The 21,467-nt window shown below is 37.4% G+C and overlaps 1 protein-coding gene across 5 annotated transcripts in view; it reads left to right on the top strand.

The window, feature by feature from the left end:
* The window catches only part of TMTC2 (transmembrane O-mannosyltransferase targeting cadherins 2), a 386,898-nt gene extending 366,869 nt beyond the window's left edge, over nt 1-20,029 (top strand). For all 5 annotated transcript variants that reach the window (XR_011502690.1, XM_014833852.3, XM_070507209.1 and 2 more), the window contains one exon: nt 17,379-20,029. Coding sequence is in view for 4 of the 5 variants with exons in the window: in XM_014833852.3 (XP_014689338.1) it covers nt 17,379-17,558 (180 nt within the window). In the remaining variant the exon portion in view is untranslated. The remainder of the gene's footprint in view (nt 1-17,378) is intronic.
* Nucleotides 20,030-21,467: the final 1,438 nt, after the last annotated feature.

Here is a 21,467-nt window from a genome sequence, read left to right as displayed (position 1 = left end):
AACATTTCAATGACTGTTATAATAACAAAGACTTCTACTTCTGTCTGTACAGCAGAGCACAGAGATTCCCCCCTGTAGAGGGTAGAATAATGTTCTCCTTCTGAAATGCTGTTGGGCTTTCAAGAGGGAGATAAGAACCACTCTTCCAAAGAGGGGATGAGATTGGGAAGCAAAAAAGGAAAACAACTTCAAACTGGAGTGTGTGATTCTAAGTGGTGAGCCACCTGTAGAAGCAGGGTTATCCTGAGCATGGAGTCAATAGCAAGCAGCCCTGCCTTCCGGTTGATGAACCTTGTGCCGGCACCAATAAGGTGAAGCCAAGCCTGTAATTGAGTCAAGACCGTCAAAGAAGAACGTGTAGTTTCAGGTTGGCAGAGTTCCCTGGCCATTTGCAGAGGCAGATGCAAATCCTCTCTGGAGCAAAGCATCCCCCATTCAAGCCTGCTGGAATCCTCAGACTAAGATCAGGCAATTTGTTAAAGAAAACTCGAAGATCACTAAGACCACAAGGAAGGAACCACCATGAATGAAAGTCAGCAGAAACAAAACATTTAGGCCTCTAAAGACTGCAGATATTGAAATTCTCAGAAGCAGAATATAGAATCTATCAAAAACACGATAGAAACTAGACTTTTGGTGGTAAACACGATGCATTCTATACAGAAGTCAAAATATAAGGATATACACCTGAAACTTATAAAATGTTATAAACCAATGTAACCTCAATAAAATCAAAAAGAAGAATCTGTCAGAAACAGAATATTGTGTGAAATATTTAAGAAATAAATGATAGTTGAAAGGAAAAGAATTATTGAAATCTAAACTCAGTGGTTAGGTTAAAAGCAGATTAGTTACAAATAAGAGTATCAGTGACATTGAAGATATGTGTGAGCAAATTACCTAGGATGCCACAAAAAAAGAAAATGAAGACTATGAAAGAGAAGTTAAGACTAGAGAATACAATGAGAAGATCTAATATCTATCCGGAGCCCCAGAAGTAGAGAATAGTGAATATCCCAGAATTTTATAAGTTGGTTAGAAGATACGCAGCACAATATGTCTCAAATTGAGTAAATAGAAATCTACACCTGAGCCTAGCTAGCATGGTGATATTATAGAATACCAGAGACAAGATGATAATGTAAACACAGCCAGAAAAAAAGGAAAACTTACCTATGAAGAAATGCTAATTCGACCAAGAACACATAAAATCAACAGCAACCATGAAAGACACAGACAACGAAATAATCTCTCTAAGATGTTAAGAAAAAAAATTCTATAATTCCCTCTCTTAGCATCCAGGAATATCTTTCAACAATGATGGTAAAATAAAGACACATTAGATAATCAAAAATTGAAAGATATTACCATCAACAACATTTTACTAAAGAAATCTCAAAACATCTACTTCAGGAAGAATGGAAATTCCAGAAGGGGAAGCTAAAATCCAAAAAAGAATGGTGAGCAAAGGAAACAGCAAATGTGATAAGCATAAATAATCTAATGACAGTGGTGATTTTTGTGTGGTTAATGCTGGGGCATAGGATGCTATAGACATCTTATTCACGTGCCCTGACTCGACTTCAGCTGAAGGAGTATGACAGAAGGGAGCTTTTTCTCTGAGTACGTGGGACTCTCTTTTGACTCATGCTAGCAGAGGAGCCTAGTAGAGGCATGGTCTTACCATAGATTTGTAAAATATATAATCTAATCTATGACACATAGAATATGTTAACATATATGTAAGTAAACATGCATAATAATACACAGTTAAATTTATGCCTGTGAACACATCATGAAACTCTAAAACTGATAATTGCCAATAACTTCCATCTACCTGTGTGCTTCTTCCCTTTCCTGTCCCTGTGCCCCACACCCACACGAGATAATCACTATTTGAATCACCACACTGAATACTAAAATTTAGTTTGTAAATGCAAAATACTACTACTAGCTATCATGTTAAATATATAGTTGTTTAATTTACTTGATTTATAGGTTTATTGAATTCTACTGAGTGGACACCAAATAAAGATGTGATCAATATTGCTTTTAGCTAGCCATTGAAGTAACAAGGAAAATTAATATTATAAAACGTGAACTACGAGGCTGCTAGAGCAATCTAATAGTATAAGTAAGAATTGTGTTAATGATTAGAAACCTTTCAGGACTTGCTTTTGGTGCCGTGCTTGGTTTCTTGGTACGTGTTCCAGTAGCTTAAATAACAGCTGCCTTAGTGCTTAAAATTAGGTGTTAATGAGTGCAGATTATCTTTAAAAAATTAACGTTACTGAAAAAGTTTTCCTAACTGAAGCCCATTCTTACTAGTATTTGTTAATAAAATTGTTGTGTTGTTTTCTCCCTTGCTACCATCAGGATTATCTCAGTCACCTCAAAAGGCCCAGGTCTCATGGGTCATCCGTCATCCCCAAAATCTAATCCCCAGAAAACTGCATATCTATCTTTTGCCTGTGTCACCCATCACTCCACAGCTCTTGAAATATTTTACTAACTTTGGTCTCCCAAGAGAGCCTTCTTACCTGATAGCTGTTTTTTTCCACCTCCATGATCTCCTTTCACACATACCACTACCTGACTACCTTCTCCAGCTGTGGCAGCAAGTTCCCAAATGCCTCAGCCACACCCAGGGCCTACAATCCATGGAAGTCACCAGGGTTTCAATGTTCTTGACCACATGATCCTCATATCTCTCTTAATTTAGATTAAATTCCAAGGTCAATCATTATAATCACTCCCTTGCACATAGGTCAACTCCTTTGTTTCTTTTTGCCTCATCATACCTGTTTGGCCAAATCAACACCTAGTTACATCCACCTCTGCCTACTGCATATCTATCTTGAAGCTAAACATAGCTAGAGAAAAACACAACTCACTTTAACTCAATATCACTAACCTCAAGTGAACCCTCAGTGCTGGGTGGCAATCATACTGTAGTTTTCTAGTCTATTCTCTCTGACATTTTTCTACATAACTTCATACTTTACTGTCTCACCTGAAATTTCCAACATTTATTCTTCCATTGCCACATTCAACTGGTGATCTTGCTTCCTCTTTCATTGAGAATATAGAAGTAGTCAGAGAGAACTTCCACAAGCTTCCATCACGTCTAACCATCTATTAGCATCTGTGCTTTTAAATGCTACATTTTCTCCTATTATTATAGATAAACTATCCAAAATTCTAGCTCAATCCAACCTCTTTATGTCTTCACTAGGTGCCTCTGTTCTTGACTACTTAAGGACATTGCTCCTGCAGTTACTCTCTCTCCCCCTCTGGCTCTGCCTCTCCCTCTGTTTCTCTGTCTCTGTCTCCCTGTCTCTCTCCTGTATTAACAAATTTTTCCTCTTTACCAGATTTTTCCCATCAGCATTTAAACATGATATTATTTCTCCCAGAATGGAAAAACAAAAAGCTTCTCAAGCCCATTTCTGCCTCTAGCTACCTCTCCAATTTCCTCCTTCCTTTTATAGCAAAACTTTTCCTTTTGATTTAGACCTACTCCAAACAGGCTTGTTCTCCAGTGATGTCACCAAAACTGCTCTTGTCAAAACTGCTAGAACGACACTCAGTGATATTAAATCTGTTTGTGTTCAGTTCTGATTTTGCTTGTCCTATCAGTATCATTTGACACGGATGATGACTCATTCCTCCTGGAAACAATTTCTTCACCTGGTTTCCGGGACACCCTCCCTCTGCTACCTCTTAACTCTGGTCCCTCTGATCCTTCATCCCCTTGACTGGTTCCTTCCCATCCATCCAATCTCTTAACCTTGAAATTCTTCTCTTTTTTTGACCCGCTTCACTCTTCTCTGTATACTCCCTCTTTGAGAGGTCTCATCCTCTCTCTTAGCCTTTAAATGGCATGGATACACGGCTGGCTCCCAAATTTATATTTCCAGCTGAGATCTCTTCTTTGGACTCCAGCCTAATCTATCCACTGCCTACTTAGTATCTCCACTTGTAGAGACCCCTCCAACTACTAGTCCAAAACTGAGCTCCTGATTTTCCTCCCACACCTGCTCCTCCATGATCTTTTCCATTGCAGTAAATTGCTTCATTCTTCTAGTTGCATAAACGAACTTCCACTGCTACTATCTTGTCTAAGATATCACTGTCGCCACTGACCTGTAAAACTGAAATTGACTCCTTCTTCATTAGTCTGCTTTCAACACAGCATTCAAAGCATGTCAGATCATGTCACTCGTGTCTAGCTTACTCTTTCACCTCCTTTAGTTCTTCACTCAAATGCTATCTTCTCCTAGAGGGCATTCCATATCTCCCTATTTAATATTGTAAAGTAGGGTTCAGCAAGCTTTGGTTGTAACAGGCCAGACAGTAAATATTTTAGGCTTTGCAGCCACAAGCTTCTGTTGCAACTACTCAGGTATGCCATTGTAGCGTGAAAGAAGCAATAGACAATACATACATGATTGAGTATGGCTATGTTCCAATAAAACTTTATTTATGGGCATTGAATTTTGAGTTTTATGTAATTTTCATGTGTCATGATGTATTACTCTTCCTTTTGAGTGTTTTCAACTATTTAAAAATGTAGGTTTTTGATGGGCCCGCAGTGGGATGCATGTGATCCACAGACTGTAGCTTGTTGGTCTCTCTCTTCACAAACATTCCTTATATACCTTCTTTGCTGTATTTCTTACCTTATTATGTATCACAGTATAGGATGCTATATATTTTACTTACTTTTTGTGTTTAATATCTATCTGTGTCTTACAAATAGAATATAAGCTTCATGAAGCCTGGAATTTTTAACTGTTTTGTATACTGGGAAATCCCCCATGTAGGTGCTCAATAATTAGATGTTAAATGAATGAATGAACAAATTACATTTCAAAAGGAAATAAAGAAAATTGCTATCATGGCTATGATCATTGAAGAGCTCAAGTTTATTTTAGAAGTTATAGTCAGAGGACTGCAGGAGAGAGACCATTTTAACCATTTGCAGCCTACAAAAGGCTCCTTCAGCAACTTTCTTATTAAATTTTTCTTTGCAATAAATGTCCTTTTTATCCTCCCTAAATCTCATTTGTTTAGTAAGAGATACCTTAATGCGTTGATCCACCTTTTCTCGGGTCTGTCATGCTCTTCTGTTCTCTCATGGTTCTCTGGGTTCTGGAGTGAAATAGACCTAGAGACTAGCCACATGCACTCCTCCTTCTTTCTCTGCTGGAGGCTGCCCTTTGATGTGGCCACTGTAAGTTATCATGTTCACTTAGCATCCAGGACTTAATTTTCGAAGAATATTGCCTTTATAATTACCATTGAATTCCGACTTCTCTGGGATGAACCAAAGAAGTTAACACAGTTCTTAAATGTCTGTCTTTGACTGAAGTAAATAAAAGTGTTAAATTATAGGCATTAGAGCATAGCTTAATTTCTATGAGCCATTTCAAGATACTGAAATTGGATTTAATTATTATATGTAATGGACTTTAAGCATTTATGAGACAAACGGCCTACAATTTAATTAGATAGTGAAGTATTTATGAGATACTTTGTTTTAATAATCACTAATATGTAATAGCAGAAAATAATCTTGCCTCTAGTTTCTTACATGAAAGAGTCGAAAAGATGTGCCTTTCTTGTACTTCTAGAAAAGTCCTTTTTGTTTTGCTTGTTCAGACGTGAATCAAAAGTAGAGGTGACGTGTGACCAATCCCTGTAGTCAAATATCAGATCACTGTTAAGGTTGTTGATTGCCAATACAAAATTATGTTTTTCGAGTAGATGAAAATGTATTATTTTGTAATTTTGTAAAGATATTTGACATGTATCATATAATCTTGACGGTTCCCTAACATAGTAGTGAAGATGAGTTTATAAGGAATCAGAATAGGCGTATGAGAATTAATCATTGTGTCAGAAGTAATTTATTTTGTTCTACCTTCCTTTTCAAGTCTCGTTTTGGTTGTTATTTGTGAGTATGGACGAATAAGTATTCAATAAATATATCTGAGTCTAGCAGTTGCTTGGACTCCAGGTCTGTGCAATTGCTTTATTGATGACTAGCTTGCTTCCTTGTTTTATATTAACAGGATAGACCAAGGAGGGGAGGCAAGAAAGTAAGGGTGTAGCATTTTCAAAAATACAGTTGCTCTGAGAAGAGACAAGACATTGGTAGAGTAGGTCAAGGCCATACAAAATCTGTGTTTTATACAATTTTGGAAGCTATCGTGCAGAAAAATGTCATCAAGTCAGTCTTTAAAACCTTCCTATAATGTGCTGACTTTACACACTTTAAGTTAAGAGATGATTGGTGCAGTCTGGATGAGGCGATTTCAGATATGAATATTTCAGAAGTAAAGGCAGAATGTACAATTGAATGTAGAGATCTTGAGGGTGACATGTGGGCTTATACTATGTGACTGGCAGTTGCCATGAGTTTAGATACACCCAACCCATGTTTATTTCTACATTTTCAGCAGGTGTGACCCTTTGGCAAGTGTAATGGCTTGGAATCCAGCATGACTTTACCTTGATTGGTGTGTCCTGACGGAATATGTTCTAAAATGATGTGTGAAGACCTTGCATCATTATTTTTCCGAGTGTGTATCATCAAAGTCTTGGCCCTATAAAAGTGCAAATAGAATGCCATGCATCAGACAGTGTGTTTACGTTTTATTTTTAGTCCCTGGAAAGATTTATAGTTTCTGGAGGAATTGCTTTGCTCTTGCTCGCTCTGTTTGATCTGGTCATCCTCACTCAGAGCATTCGCAAAACTTTCCACTTGCTGTATGCATGAAGCCCATGGTGAATTCTCTCAGTGAAACGTGTTTCTTCATATTCACTCTGCAGGTGGACAGTTGCTGCCTTCTAATGTCATGTTCCAATGTGATTGCTCTGAATGACACTGTCACCCTTGCATTAATCCTGCTTGTTCACAGCATGGTCCCCATCTGCTTTGTGAGAGAAAAAAATTGTCTTGCCCATCTTTAGAGTGTCTGTGCCTAACCTAAATTTCATTTTAATCCACTGTTTTGAGGTGTCTGATATGCTCATTTCCATCATTTAAAAAAGTGAGTATTTTCACTAAGTCCTGTTTAGGAACAAATTTGTCATTTCCACAATATGCAAATTAGTATCTGTCAGTTGACCTCCATCAGATCAAAGCTTTTTATTGGCAAACATAGAAGTCAATTAGAGAAGTGATGCACATAAGATTTTTAAAATGTCCTGAATTTGATTGTTGTGGCATCTGTCGAGTGTTTAGTATCACTTTGATTTTGTCAATGTAATATATCTGTACTTCTTGCTGTATTGTATTTTTTTGATCAGTTGATCATTTACTTAACAAAAAGCCAGCAAAAAAACCCCACAAAACTATAGCTCTTTGCTTCTATCTTCCATGACATTTGAGTCCTTAAGCCCAAATGTCAACTTCCAATATATCTGTGAAATACATTTTAATAACAACATGATTATTCCAGTGACCTGTTTCAACTGCTCAGAATGAGCAGTCATTTTATTAGATATATTTAAACTCACACTTCACACATACACACTTGGATGGCCTGTACAGCTGGAAATCCTTCTGTGTAATATGATTATGATTGAGAAAGCATGTACGTGTTCCTCCCTCCCCTTCATGCTAAAAAGAAGTGTATAAAGTGTAGAGTGAATTCTGTTGCTTAAATCATATTTGGACTAGAAATAGGCAAGGAATTTGGTTCAAAGAAAAGGAGGAGATGCTGTGGGTTTTTGTAGCAGCTTCTAGATTAGTAAGGGCAGACAGCTCTGGGTGACGTAGACACTTAAATGATGTTTGTCTGTTGTGCAGATTCTTTTCTAAATTTCTTTCCTTCCATGTTTTCAACCTTCAATAAATTCTCTTTATTTTTATTCTTTTTCTACTCTAAGTGCACTTTGTCATCGTATATTTTCTCACTTATGTAGAACTTTTATTTAGAAGTTTTACTTCAAATGATGAGCTCCATGGTTATGACAAATCAAGGTAAGCAGTGTACTGATGGCATTTTATGAAAGCTGGGAGTGACACTTAGGTGGCCCGGCATCTAGGTTCTCCATTAGGATCCCATGAGAGTTGTTTCTGTGAAATCAAGGACAGCAGGAAAGCCTGTCTTTGAAAGAGAATGATCTTCAGTGAAGAATAATTTCTGAGATCATATTCTTAATTTAGCAGATGCACTTTAAAATCTGTTAGAAATAACTACCACCTTTGAAATGACTCTGTTACCATCACTGTTTGCTATCCCCCAAACCACAGCTGTTGGCATTTTGATTGCCATAGAAATGGATAGCACTCCACATTGTGGCAATCACACCCATCATAAAAGTTAAATGAACGTTCTTGTAGCACCCGCTGGGATAGTGCAGGTGTAGGAGAGAAGGATTGAGCCTACAGGATGAAATGTGTCGCTGACAAATTGCAACTACTCCCTTAATACAGCGTCGTGTCTTGCTTGTCACCTGTATCTGTTTTGTTTTATTCAAAGCTATTTCAAGAACACAAATACTGTGTTGAAACTGAGAATCAAGATGCATCATTTCTATTATCTGTCAGCATTTGCCTTACTATTGCTAGATTTCCTGTGTTGTTTTCCCTTGCTGTATGTACAATTTGGTAAATCTTTTCGCAAAGATACTTTATTCAAAATATGACTGTAGTCAAAATATGACTACAAAAAACTATCATTTCTGAGTTGAGAGTATTGCCTTACTTGTGGGGTTTTTTTCATAGAATTTTGTGAAATATCTTTTAGTTTGTTGTATTAATACTTCATTTTTAATAAGGACTTTGTTTTCCATTTTGATTTGTTCCCAGAAGGGTTACATCATGGCCATCATTATTGACATCCTAATCTCCAAACTAATTGAAATTCAGATTTTTCTCCATTAGAGTTTCTCTCCACTGTTGGCTCCTCTCCCGGCAGTTTGCTAAAAATACTTTTAAAAAGTAACAAATTCATTTTGCTGTGACCCACCAATTTCAAAAGTTTGTATAGCATTCTCATTTTGGAAAAATAAGAGACTTGAAGCAACCTGATAGTTCATCTGGTCCAATAGCCTCGTGCCTAAAGGAAGTAGTCTCCCTTCTCTCCACAACTCAGTCTTGGCATCTCCCTCATAGACGTGCCTGATTCTTCCTGGGAGTAGAAGCATTTGATTCATGCAGTGGATTATAAACTCCATGAGGGCAGTCATCCCTTCATCTGCGCAGTCCCCTATAGTGCTTAGAACAAGGCATGGATAACAGTTTCATAAGTATGAGGGGCATAAGTGAAATGGTGAATGTACATCTCCTCACAGTTTGTAGTAAATGCCAAGTATGCAATTCAAGTTAGCTAAAGCCACACACAGACTAAAAAAAATATATTGTTTTTGTTACCACTTATCTAGAGTATCTGGCAGCAACTTTGACATCTAGTAGGTGCTTAATAAATGTTTGTTAAATTACATTGAGATTGGGCTAGGATTTACCTCTCCTATGTCAGTTCTTTCTGCTAAACCATACAAATCGTTCTTTCAGCAGGCATTCATTGAGAGCTTCTTGCCTATGCCAGAGCCTGGCACTAGCGCTATAAAGACAGTTAAAATAAATTCCTTGTCTGTCTCACCCTCCAGCAAAGAGGACAGACACTTATAACAAGTAGCCATAGTTCATTGTGGTAAGTGCTGCAATTAATGTATGTAGACAGTACTATGGGAACATAGAGAAGCAAGCTATGAATAAGAGATTGCTCTAAACTCTTTTTAAAATGAGCAGAATTTTATTGAAAAGAGAATGGAGGAAGGACTTTGTCAGAGGAGCAGTTCGATAAGAAATGAATGCTCAGAATAGCACATGGCAGAAATAGAGGTTTCATGGGGCTCGTGCAGGATGTATATTAAGGGCTTATTTTGGGTGCCAAGTTGTAAAGGGTTTCTTAGTACCAGGCTGAAGAGTCTGTATTTTTTTTCTGTAGGCACAGGTTGACTCTCTAAAACTCCGTTTGTGTTCAGAAAAAGACAAATGGTCAAGTGGGAGACAGATTGGAGTAAGGAAGAAATTGAAGGTGGGGAGAACAGTAGGAGGCTGATAGAGTTTAGGAACGAGATGAGATGCTAAACTAGGCAGTGCCAGTAGAAATGGAGGGTGGTGAAGTGCGAGAGCACAGGAAACACTGTTCAAAGACAGAGACGCCGGCTGTAAAGAAAAGTCCATTCTGTGTGCTAGCTAGGAGCTGCCATCCTTCTCCCACATCTGCTGGTCCAGGATTCCCCATAGTTACTGTGAAGCAGTTTCGTGGATCCCACTGCCCCTTTGTCCAGCCCACCCTCTAGCTGCCAAGATTTCTGTCATCCTCCCACCCACACTGAAAGTAAGCCTATCTCAAGGATTTCCATTTTGCATATAACAAATTTTTCATTTTAGAAACAGTGGTTATCTGGTTGTCAGTCTTGGGAAAGTGACTGAGGAAGAAAACACCAGGCCAGACGGCCCTATGTAGCGGCTATTTTCAGGTAGTGGAAGCTCTGTGTAATTACCTTTCGAATATCACCATGTAAGTGACAAGTCTTACAAAACTTATGCTGACCAAATGTTAAAGAACAGTTGGATCACTGAAGACAAAATGCGAAAAGCTAATAAACTTATGACAATGTTATTAACCTCTCTAGTAATCAGGAAAAAGAATTTCAGCACAGAATAGGATTCTATTTTACAACTTTCAGTTTGCAAAAATTAAAAAGTCAGACAATACCAAGTGTTATAAAGGATATGGAATGAACGGACCCCTGTTACATTTTGATGCTAATGCATTTTGATACAACCACACTGAAGAGGAATTTGGTAATGTCTGGTAAAGCTGAAGATCCTCTCTGATCCAGCAATTCCACTCTTAGATACTCTCCCTTAAATATGTGTAGAGATAGTCACAAGAATACTGATGGCAACCGTCTCTTATAGAGTCTGTATATCTAACCTTCAGAGAATGGGTAGTCATTCAATGGAATTCATGTGAAAGAACTAAACCTTATAAATACCAACATGGACAAACCTGTAAAACAAAATGATGAGCAAAATATTCAAGGTCCTGGTGGGTGCTTGACAGGATGGCATCCCATGATGGACAAATTTATAAAATTAAAACTTATAGAAATATAAGGTTATGCATTTTTTATGGGTACACGAAAAAGTAAAAGTGTAATACCTACACTAGAATTATAAATACCAACTTCAGGATAGTGTTTCCTTGGGAGGATGGGGGTGAGTTCAGGAATAGGACAGTGAGAGATATTTGGAAGCTTCAGTTGTCTTTATAAAGTTTTATTTGTTAGGCAAGTACACAGTTTTTATTGTATTCTCTGAAATTTTTGTATGCCTCAAATATTTTTAATAAAAAACCTGCATATGACTTTACTCATGTGTCTATTCATTGATTTAATCTATCACCCATCAATCTGTGCAGCTACCCATTCATTTATTCTTCTTTTTTGTCAAAATAATTTTATTTAAATAATCCAAGAAAAGATGACTATGGATTAAACGAAGTTGGGGAATGGGGCAGAGTATAATTAGAAGACAGAATTACGGGAGATTTTGGGGTAAAGTTGCCAAGACTGAACAATCGGATGTATGCACATATGTGTGTAGGAGGAAGACAAGGAATCAAGGATAATTTATTCAGGTTTCTAGGTTAGCCTTGGACCATTCAGCACACGAGTGGAATAAAGGAGGAGGAGTGGTGTTGGAACTGAGGGAAATAAGGTATTTAACTTTGTCTCAGTCCATGCTAAACTTTTTTCCATAAGCCTGACAGATAATCTTAAAAACTTTAATTCAGAGGCTGGCCTGGTGGTATAGTGGTTAAGTTTGCACACTCTGCTTTGGCGGCCTGGGGCTTGCATGTTAGGATCCTAGGTGTGGACCTACACACCGCTCATTAAGCCATGCTGTGGTGGCGTCCCACATATAAAGTGGAGCAAGATTGACATGAATGTTAGCTCAGGGCCAGTCTTCCTCAAGCAAAAAGAGGAGGATTGGTAATAGTTGTCAGCCCAGGGCTGATCTTCCTCATCAAAAAAAAAAAAAACCTTTAATTCAGTAATTACTTATTAAACATCTACCATGTACAAGGTGCAATAAATATAAAGAGATCCCTTAAATTTATGCATAAATACTTTTTCCTGAATATGTTTCTTAAAAGTTTATACCATTACTTTTTTAAGCATCATGGTGCAGTTACTGCTCCGGGAAATTCAACTGGGTAAGCAATTTCAACTGAATACAGTTGAATGGCAGTGTGCAGCCTTCATTAAGTTATTTGGTAACTAATTGAAAAAGAATGAGGATCCATTAAAGTTTGCAGACTCATTTAAGTTTGCAAATTATATTCAGAAGGGAGATTAAAAGTGACTTCAGACATTCTTTCTTAAAAGTTATTTAGTTCATACAACAGTAAATATACAACTATATGGAGAATTTCAGCAACGCTTTGAATGAAATAAATATATTTATAAAATTAGATATATTGGGCAGTTATTTCTATCTTCATCTTTTTCATAGCTTCTCTTGCCTGTTGATTTACCTTCACATGAAGGAAGTGGTCCCAGGGACTAATGGGATACGGTGAACCCAATTACTCTGTGGGTTTCCAACTCTTGCTTAATCAGAACATTTCAACCAAGACCTTCTTTTCCTTTTCTAGGCTTCACCCAAATCCTCTGTTCAAAATTCTACATTTTAGTCCTGTTCCCAATAAAAACATGAATTCCCAATCCTAAATCCCCATATCGTCTTATTAATCCTCCTCCATAGATATCTTCTAAGACTATATAATAGGCGAAGGCCAGGAAAATGACTTTGTCTTCCAATCCTGTGTGCTCAGGAGACCCTGTGAGCTCAGCTGGGTTCCTGGAGCCTCAAGGGCATTAGACTAGAATCACACCTGCATAACCTTGCCCTTCCTCTCTGCTATCCCAATAGATAGCCCTTATTTTAATTTTGCTTATTTCCTCTGATGTTGGAGAAATAAGCCAAAAACCACAGTCAAGTATCAAGAAAGGCATAATTCCCTCGAGACTTGAAAAAGACATCATTTGTTGCCTCAGTATGGCTGCCAGTCAGCCCCTTTGATGTAAAGCATCTGTCCTCCTCAAGGAAACAAGAAAGGTCTGGTTCTCCTTTCTAGTCTGTGAAGTACAAAGCAGTTCATTTGTTGCACGGAGCCACAAGCCCCATGTTACTGAGTTGCAAGATGCTGACTGCCTTGTTAACATGCTGAAAATTTCATCAGCTGTCTTTAATAAAAGAGGATGTGTGTGAGGGAAGACATCAGCAGTTGTGGTTGGGTTTCTCTTCCCCAGCCCAAGAGTCACAGCTAGCACAGAGCAATGACACTAATATGTAATAGACAGCCAGTCGCCTAGACTTCTTGCATTTCAGTTACATAGCTAGGTAATCTTTAAGTCTGTTTAGAAACCTTTACAAGCTCTTATTTGGTTGTGAAAAGGGTTTTTATCCCCTCTCCTTCTGTCTAATAATATTTAGTCATTTATGGCTTCTGTTAAGAAAGTTTCCTTTGAACATTTACTACCTGAAATAACTGCATGGCCAAGAGAAGAATTCTGCTTTACAGAGGTTAGATGTTTGAACTGACATTCTTTGTGCTGTAGGAAGTCCATCCTTTTATAAGAAACTTCATCTCAAAAGTTATAAAATGATATAATCTAAGATCAGGAAATGACCTCTGGAACAATGCTTCTCAAATTTTAATGAGCCTACAAAGTACCTGGGGATCTTGTTAAAATTCATTTTCTGATTCAGTGGCTGGCACCTGAAATTCTGCGTTTCTGCCAAGCTCCCAGGTGATGCCGATGCTCCTCCTTGAACTACAGTTTGTGTAGCAAGGCTGGAAGAGCTGAAGGCATTCAGTCCAGCGGGCATCCAGCACGCTACCCCTAGCCACTTCTGTAGAGACGAGACACAACAGGCTTGAAAGATAAAGTCCTTGTCTTTGAAGAAAGAAAACAACCATATGGAAAAGTTAGTCTATATTTAGTTTTATTCGCAAATTTTTTAAAAGTACATGAAATTTTTTATGTCAAAATGTTGACACTTTGAGAGCAGTTATCTAAGGCAATGATACTTGTAACTTATGTCACTTTTGAGCATACCAGTATGTACATTTCATTAATTTCCATTGACTCAAATAAGAAGCTATAGTGATGTTTTAAAAGCATTACATAATGTATGTTTGTGGGTTTTAAAATAAAAAACTTCTTTTACTCTATTAAGATAGACACATTTAAACCAAAATGTTACATCTGAGCATAGGAATCTGTAGCTGCTTAAAAATATCAATGACATCCTTAAATATGCACATTTTTAGTTTACTTGGATTTTTACTCTTTAGGGAACACAATTAATGAGTATATGTGAGCTTCCATGAGATCTGTTATCCCACATTAACTTCATAATGTCAATTTTTGACTATTTTTGTTTAATGACTAACACCCTAGCGTGGATAATGCAAAATTAAAGTTATTCCAAAACACTATTATAATTAGCATTCAGAACTCATTTTGATAGCAGATTTAACTTCCTAATTGCATTTTCTTAGAATTATATTAAAATTGTTTCATCATTTGATGGCAGGGAGGTGACTCCGAAGTATTTGAAGAACAGAAGAACCCCAGGCTACAATTTAGTAACAATGATAAGGCCTATATATAGGCTTGGTCTACTTCACCACCTGTTTTCATATCCATCTCTTCTAGGTTTAACCTAAGAAAGACTACAAAGCTCGTAAAGATAGCGCCAGTTCGCAGATCCTCAGCATTTGTATTCAGGGGTCATTCAGGCACACTGACAAGGAGATTCTGCTTTCTGTTTTTGAGATGGGGAGATGGAAGGAAAAGAATAAGAAAAAGACAATTTTGTATTCTAATTTAATTTCAAAAGCAACCCTATGAAGCAAGTACTGTTATCGTCCCATTTCTAGAAGAAACTGAAGTCTCAAGCACTCACTCAACTTGTTCAAGTGCAGACATCTCTCGCTGGAGCTGTCATTGGAACCTAGGCGTGTGACTCTATGACCTCTGAGTGTTTTTAATAATCCCCTTGAGTTGCAATTATGGTTAGGCACAGACACTTTGATAATAAAGTGATTCAAGAAATAACGACTATCCCACAGGGCCATCTGGTTTCTCTCAGCCCGTCGCTGGGCCTCTTCTATTTCTGGTTAGTAAGGAATGGTCTCCAACTGTGATTCTCCCCCCTCGTTTCCTCTCTTCCCACTCAGGATGGCAGGAAGTCTGAACATTTTATCTACTTAGCATCTCCAGTGATTCAGGCTGTGAACACACTTCACCATCAGTTTAGTAGCTGTTTATTGATAGTTGTGCTAAACCCTGTGAGGAGACATAATTCAGAAGTGTGTCTGGGCATCAAGAAATTCAAGATGATAATGGATGGTATGATAACAAAGTTCTTTTAGGAAGACAGAGTAGGTGGTGTTATTTTAGGTTTCCAATGTGGAGCTATTCACTGCACATGTAATTTAGAGCTATGTTTGTTTGGATTGGTGTTTAAAATTAGAAACTGACCATCTGTATTTTTCTTGATAAGTACGGAGTCATCCTAACCAAAAGGTTTTTGAAGGTCAGGAATAGCTTATATTTGAAATATTATTTTTGGAAAAGAATAAAGGACATAGAAAAGTTGGAAAATAATGCCCAGTAGTTGAGGACTTAAGAAAATTTTGGTATGAATCTAGAGACAGATAGCCATTGAAACAAAAATTATAAAGTCGTATAGCAGTGTAAAAATCCCAAACATGCACGTGCTAAACCTCAGGCAAAATGAGTTGAGGAAAAGGGAACTTGACATTTTTAGAGTGTCTACTATGTGTGTGTACTGTGCAACATTTATTTATTTTCTCATTTTATGTTTCTAACAACATACAGGAAATCTGATGTTATTTCAATATTTCAAAAATGAAAGAATTGGGGCATAGATATGTTAGGGGACCTCGCTAAGGTCACAGTTGGTGTTTGAGCAAGAACTCAAATGCAGATCTCTTAAAATCCAAGTCTGATCATTTTTTCCAAGTTGGTTTATTCTGAACTATTCACCCCTCTCCCCAGCATTGCTTTTGGATCAGAAATAATTGTTTTTACAGTAAAGGGTAGAGTCACATGAATTAAGCTAAAAAATGTGTGAACTGTGAAACTACTAAATCATAAAAATAATTGTGAATTAGGCTGTATCACGGAGTTGCCAGGACAATTAATAGTTGGCATCATCTGTAAAATGAAAACATAATCTTAGTAATAAGCACTTTTAGTTTTATCTGATACTTGAAATATGCATTTATGTAACTGCCAAATATTAGCTGCTTGCTGTTAGGCAGAAAGTTACAGAGACAAGACAAGAGCAGAACAGCTCTTATGTGCAGATAGAAAGCAAAATATTTTTTCCTTGTAGAAGAACTTTTGTTGTTCTTAACTAATCACTGAGAATTTTGGGATGGAAACCCTTGCATTAATTAAGCTACTGCTACATAACATACTTTTTTTAAACTTTGTTTTTCACATGATAACTTTGCATTGCAATTATCACACATTACAGAAAATTCTGTTTGAGAATTATTTGACTACTTTTAAATAAATAATATAAAATTTATAAAGGTTACATATTTCTGTACCATATTTTATCTATTTTGATGTGTTTTTCCCTTGCTGTATTTATAGTAAATATTCACCATTAGAAGTTTAAAAACTGTTTGACTTAAAAATAAGGACGTTGTCTCATTAAACTACTTGGGTTAGGTTTGGAAAGGACTTTAGTGATTGTATTTGAATTTTTTTCAGAGATTTTACCCTGGAAACATCAGTAAAATTTTACAATGTATTTTACTTATTTATTTATGTTTGCATAAATGGCCTGGAATATTGCTAAGGAGAAGAAGAAAAGAGTGGGTGGACATAGATTTGTCAACTTTCACACTTAATTTTTTTATTTCTTGGCACCGAGTTGAAAAAAAATATTTAATTCTTTCCATCTGAAATTGTATCACGTTAAACTTTTTTTCTCAGAACATACAGTCTGGCTAAATTACGAAGTCTTCATATGTAACCTATGCTTTCTCATTAAAGAAGAAAACTATTTCTCTTGCTGCCTGCCTTATTTAAAGTACAAAGTACATAGCAGCTATTTGAAAACTTTTTTCCTTCCTAGTTATCTTTGTCTATTTGTATAAATTGCTAAATTGTTTCCATAAAATGCCTGCAGACATAAGGGAATCATTTGCATAAGTGGATGAAGATTTTTGTCTTCCATAAAGGAAAGCTTGAAATGGCCTCTTAATCGTTTTCCTTCCTCTCTCTGGTTCCAGTATCCGGCTGCTCTGATGAACCTGGGGGCCATTCTGCACCTCAACGGCCGACTCCAGAAGGCCGAGACCAACTACCTGCGGGCGCTGCGCCTCAAGCCGGATGACGTCATCACGCAGTCCAATCTCCGCAAACTGTGGAACATCATGGAAAAGCAAGGCTTAAAGACTTCCAAGACCTGACACACGAGGGCAATGCCTCCTCCTCCTCCCAATGTGAAAGCGGCTTCATTAATGAACAGAACTTCCCAGCAGTGCTATGATACAAGCTAGTTTGAACTTCAAGACCAAGGCAGAGGTCGCTGAGGTCACTGCCACTTCTGGGAGTATCCACTTTGCTGTTGGCACAGCCGTTAACACCAAAAAGGGGAACATGGGAAACCTCCAGAAGGATGGAATTGTTACCCATAGCCTGTAAACCAGAGCACTTAAAACAGAATCTTTTGGCATTCTTAAGGGGGGAGGGGGGCTACACTACAAGTTTTGTTGAGTTTTGAAAGCTGATTTGGAAACTATATTGTTCCTTAAACACTGTGAGAGGAAGTCAGAGTGTCTATTCAGCCATGGTAAACTATTAAGGTCAAGTGTTAATGGGGAGTGATTGAAGTGTAGCGTGAATCCCAGTGAGCTGGCCGGTTGTCCTGACGCTGCTGTCTTCCCTCTTTGGGGCAGCCTGCTTATCAATTTATGAAACTTTGAAAACTTTTTTTTTTAGTACTGTGTCAGGATTTTTCATAATCTACAGTTGTTTCCTGACTAGTGCACATAACATTTTATGGTCTGGATGTCAGTCTTCACTCTTTTGAGCATCATTTGTTTTTCATGTTCTGGAGAGGATATGCAGAGCAGAGCTACCCAACCACGTTTCACGCTGGTGTCGCAGGAGGGGCTGGGGAGGCCTTATATGTGTCAGGCAGGCATTTTTTATCTTAACGTCACCAACATTTTCCCCCAAAACTGCCTAGGAAAATTTATTGTATTCTTAGGCTTTTGAAATGGCCTTTATAAATGACTATTCCTGGTTAATGCACATGCTTATATAAGGATTAAATCAAAAAGAAGCTTAAAAGTGTTCCAGTTCCAATAACTAACCAGCAGCTTTTAGACAAAAGGGAAGGTGTTTTGTACTTCCCGGATGTTACTGTTGAAACAAATCAAGTCTGTGCAAAGGAGTATATAATAGACAGTTGCCAATGATTTTATATTTTGGAAATAGTTGGTATGAAATGCTAATCACGTTCTAATAGCTAAACAGCACTGCTGATAAGTTTTTTTGCTCTTCCCAAAAGACATCAAAAATCACTTATGTTAAGCGGCAATAGCATGAAGCATTAGCCTGTGTGTTTCTGGGTCTTATGCCAAGTGCTTTTCACAGTTGAAAACCATTTTTCACTAGCAAATTTGGATCTTATTTCATTACCTATTAGTAACCACTTCAATGAGCATTTCACAAGTGAAAGACTATAAATGAAGTAGAGAAAAACATTTATTGAACGTTTTTTAACTTGCAAACTTTGCTACTAAAAATTAACTTTATGAAACAATAGTCCGCTCTCAACTTCTTCATAGAGAAAGTAGCTACACAATAGTCTACATATTTATTTATTTATTATTCTACCGTAGCAAAGTAACAAGACGAAACTTGATTCATTAAGCCAGTTCTTGGCAACTGAAAATTTGCTTTTTCTCCTTTCCTTTCACACTCCATGTATATATGATCAGCGCCGCCATTAAAGGGAAGCTGGACATGCAAATGCATCATATTATGTTTTCTCCGTATTTTATATGTTTTGCTGCATAACTGAATACAGTGGGATAAAGAATTTAAAGTAGTGTTCCTATGTCATTAGTGTTTTTGTCAGAAGGACAGATGTAGTGAGAGATTTGTTGATGGCATTAATAAGAAGGCCCTCCTAATATGTATATTATTTCTTAAACACTTCATTGAAGGGCCAAAGTTAAATTATAACAAAATCACTGTGTTTTCAGGATGATATTTAACATTTAACAGCAACAAACCCATGGTCAAACGAAAAACATGGGTTGAAGTATATTTTTCATCTTCTAGTGCATTGGCAATTACAAAAATAAATAAATAAATAAGGAATTTAATATAAGGATATAGAGATGAATTCACTATCTAACATTTTTATTTATTTAAATAGTTATTGACCTATGATGACTTCCTAGTCTTAACATTTTATGTCTTTATTGTTATTGTTCTTCCTTTCAAACACTTGGTTCTTAATAGGTTCGCTGATTGCACAGTAGAGGCACTTCATGTCGACCCAGTTCCCAAGTAGCATTAATAATTGGGCCTGTGTCATAAAATGCATGGATCTTTAATAAGGAAATGTCCCTGACGCCTGTCACTACAGGGCTGGGCTTAGTAACTGACCACCTTGGGGGGAGGGCTGGGGGGCCTATAGAACATGGTCAAAAATGTCTCCGCTCAGGGATTTATGGTGGATTATTGCAGACAGTGCTAAAAATATAGAGCACAAGACAAGTTTACTAAATTAAAATTTTATTTTTTGAGAAACTGTTATTTGTATAAATTATCAAGATTTGTAGGCTTTCCTTTTGTAGAAATAATTGTTTTATGTGCCAGAGAATTTCAATTTTGTTTTCAACAATAAAGCATTGATAACAAATATGTCGTATAAGCCTTTTTAAATCTTCTGCAGTAACAACACTTACACTGTCTTGCATTTTACTAGAACTAGGAGAAAGTTTAAAAAGATAGAGCTTGAGAGTCAAATAGAGAGACATTGTGGCTAATGTATAAGCAATAATAATCATTAATTTGGTGGAGTTAATAATAAGGGTTGTCAATATCATCAGATTTGCCATGTTCAGAAAAGATGACACAGTTTTTATTTTGTTTTGTTTTATTGATGAACTATAGAAAAGTGTTAAAAAATTTCCTAAGGAGGGCCAGTTCCCTGCTTCATTGGTTGGTTGGTTTGTAAAAATGGCCACATTTAGAAGACCTGATTCTGTAGTTGTGGTCCTGGAGGAAAGTGCAACCCTATTCTGCTGAGACATAGGGGCAGCACATTCAGGAGAAATATAAGGAAACCTCAGGTCCTAGACAAGGTGCGAACTGACAGTCAGAGAATTCGATAGTCTTATTAAAATTTTTGTTATATAATAACATGATTATATATTGCCTAATTCTTTTATTACAGGATAAAACTTAGCTATAAATGTTTTATTTTATGCTAAACATCCTGTGGATGTGTGAGGTTATGTTTCAGCTTTACAGTTAGGGAAACCAGGTCTCAGAGGTATGAAATAACTTGTCCAGGTCACAAAGCTAGCAGGCAGCAAGGCTGTCCCCATGTTGTGCTGTGCTCACATGTCCTGTGTCATGTGAGCACTCTGGCACTGAACTCGAGTCTGGAGATGAGGTTTCTCACCCCCATTGGCATTTCTCTAGCTATTCCATCTTCTACAAATCACATTCTTTACCCCTCTCACTGCAGATGATCATGAAGATTAAGCAGGTCGTGATGGTCTGGCTGTTTATGTCCCCCCCAGATTCAAATGTTGAAAACCTAATTGCCCGTAGGTGGCAGTATTAGGAATTGGGGAAGTAGGAGAATGATTAGGTTGGGAGAGCAGAGCTGTCATGAATGGGATTAATGCCCTTATAAAAGAGGTTCCAGAGAACTCCCTCCCCGCTCCCAACTTGTGAGGAAACAGTGAGAAGTCTGCACCCCAGAAGAGGGCCCTTGTCTGACCACGCTGACTCCCTAATCTCAGACTTCCAGCCTCCAGAACTGTAAGAAAGAAATTTGTGGTTTATGAGCTACCCAGTCTGTGGTCTTTCATTGTAGCAGCCCAAACAGACGAAGACAGAGGTAACGCATGAAAAACATCTTAAAAACTTAGATTGTGAGAGCCAAAAGAGACTTCAGTGAACATGTAGCTAAATCCATCTACTTTCCACCCGAGGAACATTAGGCCCTCAAGTTCAGTGATTTAACCAAGATCACAAAACTAGTTAGTGCAGTTCCACAGTGGGCTGTAGAAGTGTCGGATATCAAGAGGTCTTGCTATAGGAAGTGATGGCATAATTGATTTTCT

This window comes from Equus asinus, chromosome 4 (assembly GCF_041296235.1).
Source record: "Equus asinus isolate D_3611 breed Donkey chromosome 4, EquAss-T2T_v2, whole genome shotgun sequence".
Lineage (NCBI taxonomy): Eukaryota > Metazoa > Chordata > Mammalia > Perissodactyla > Equidae > Equus > Equus asinus.
The sequence above is the reverse complement of the archived record's forward strand: the minus strand, read 5'-3'. Positions and strand labels throughout refer to the sequence as shown.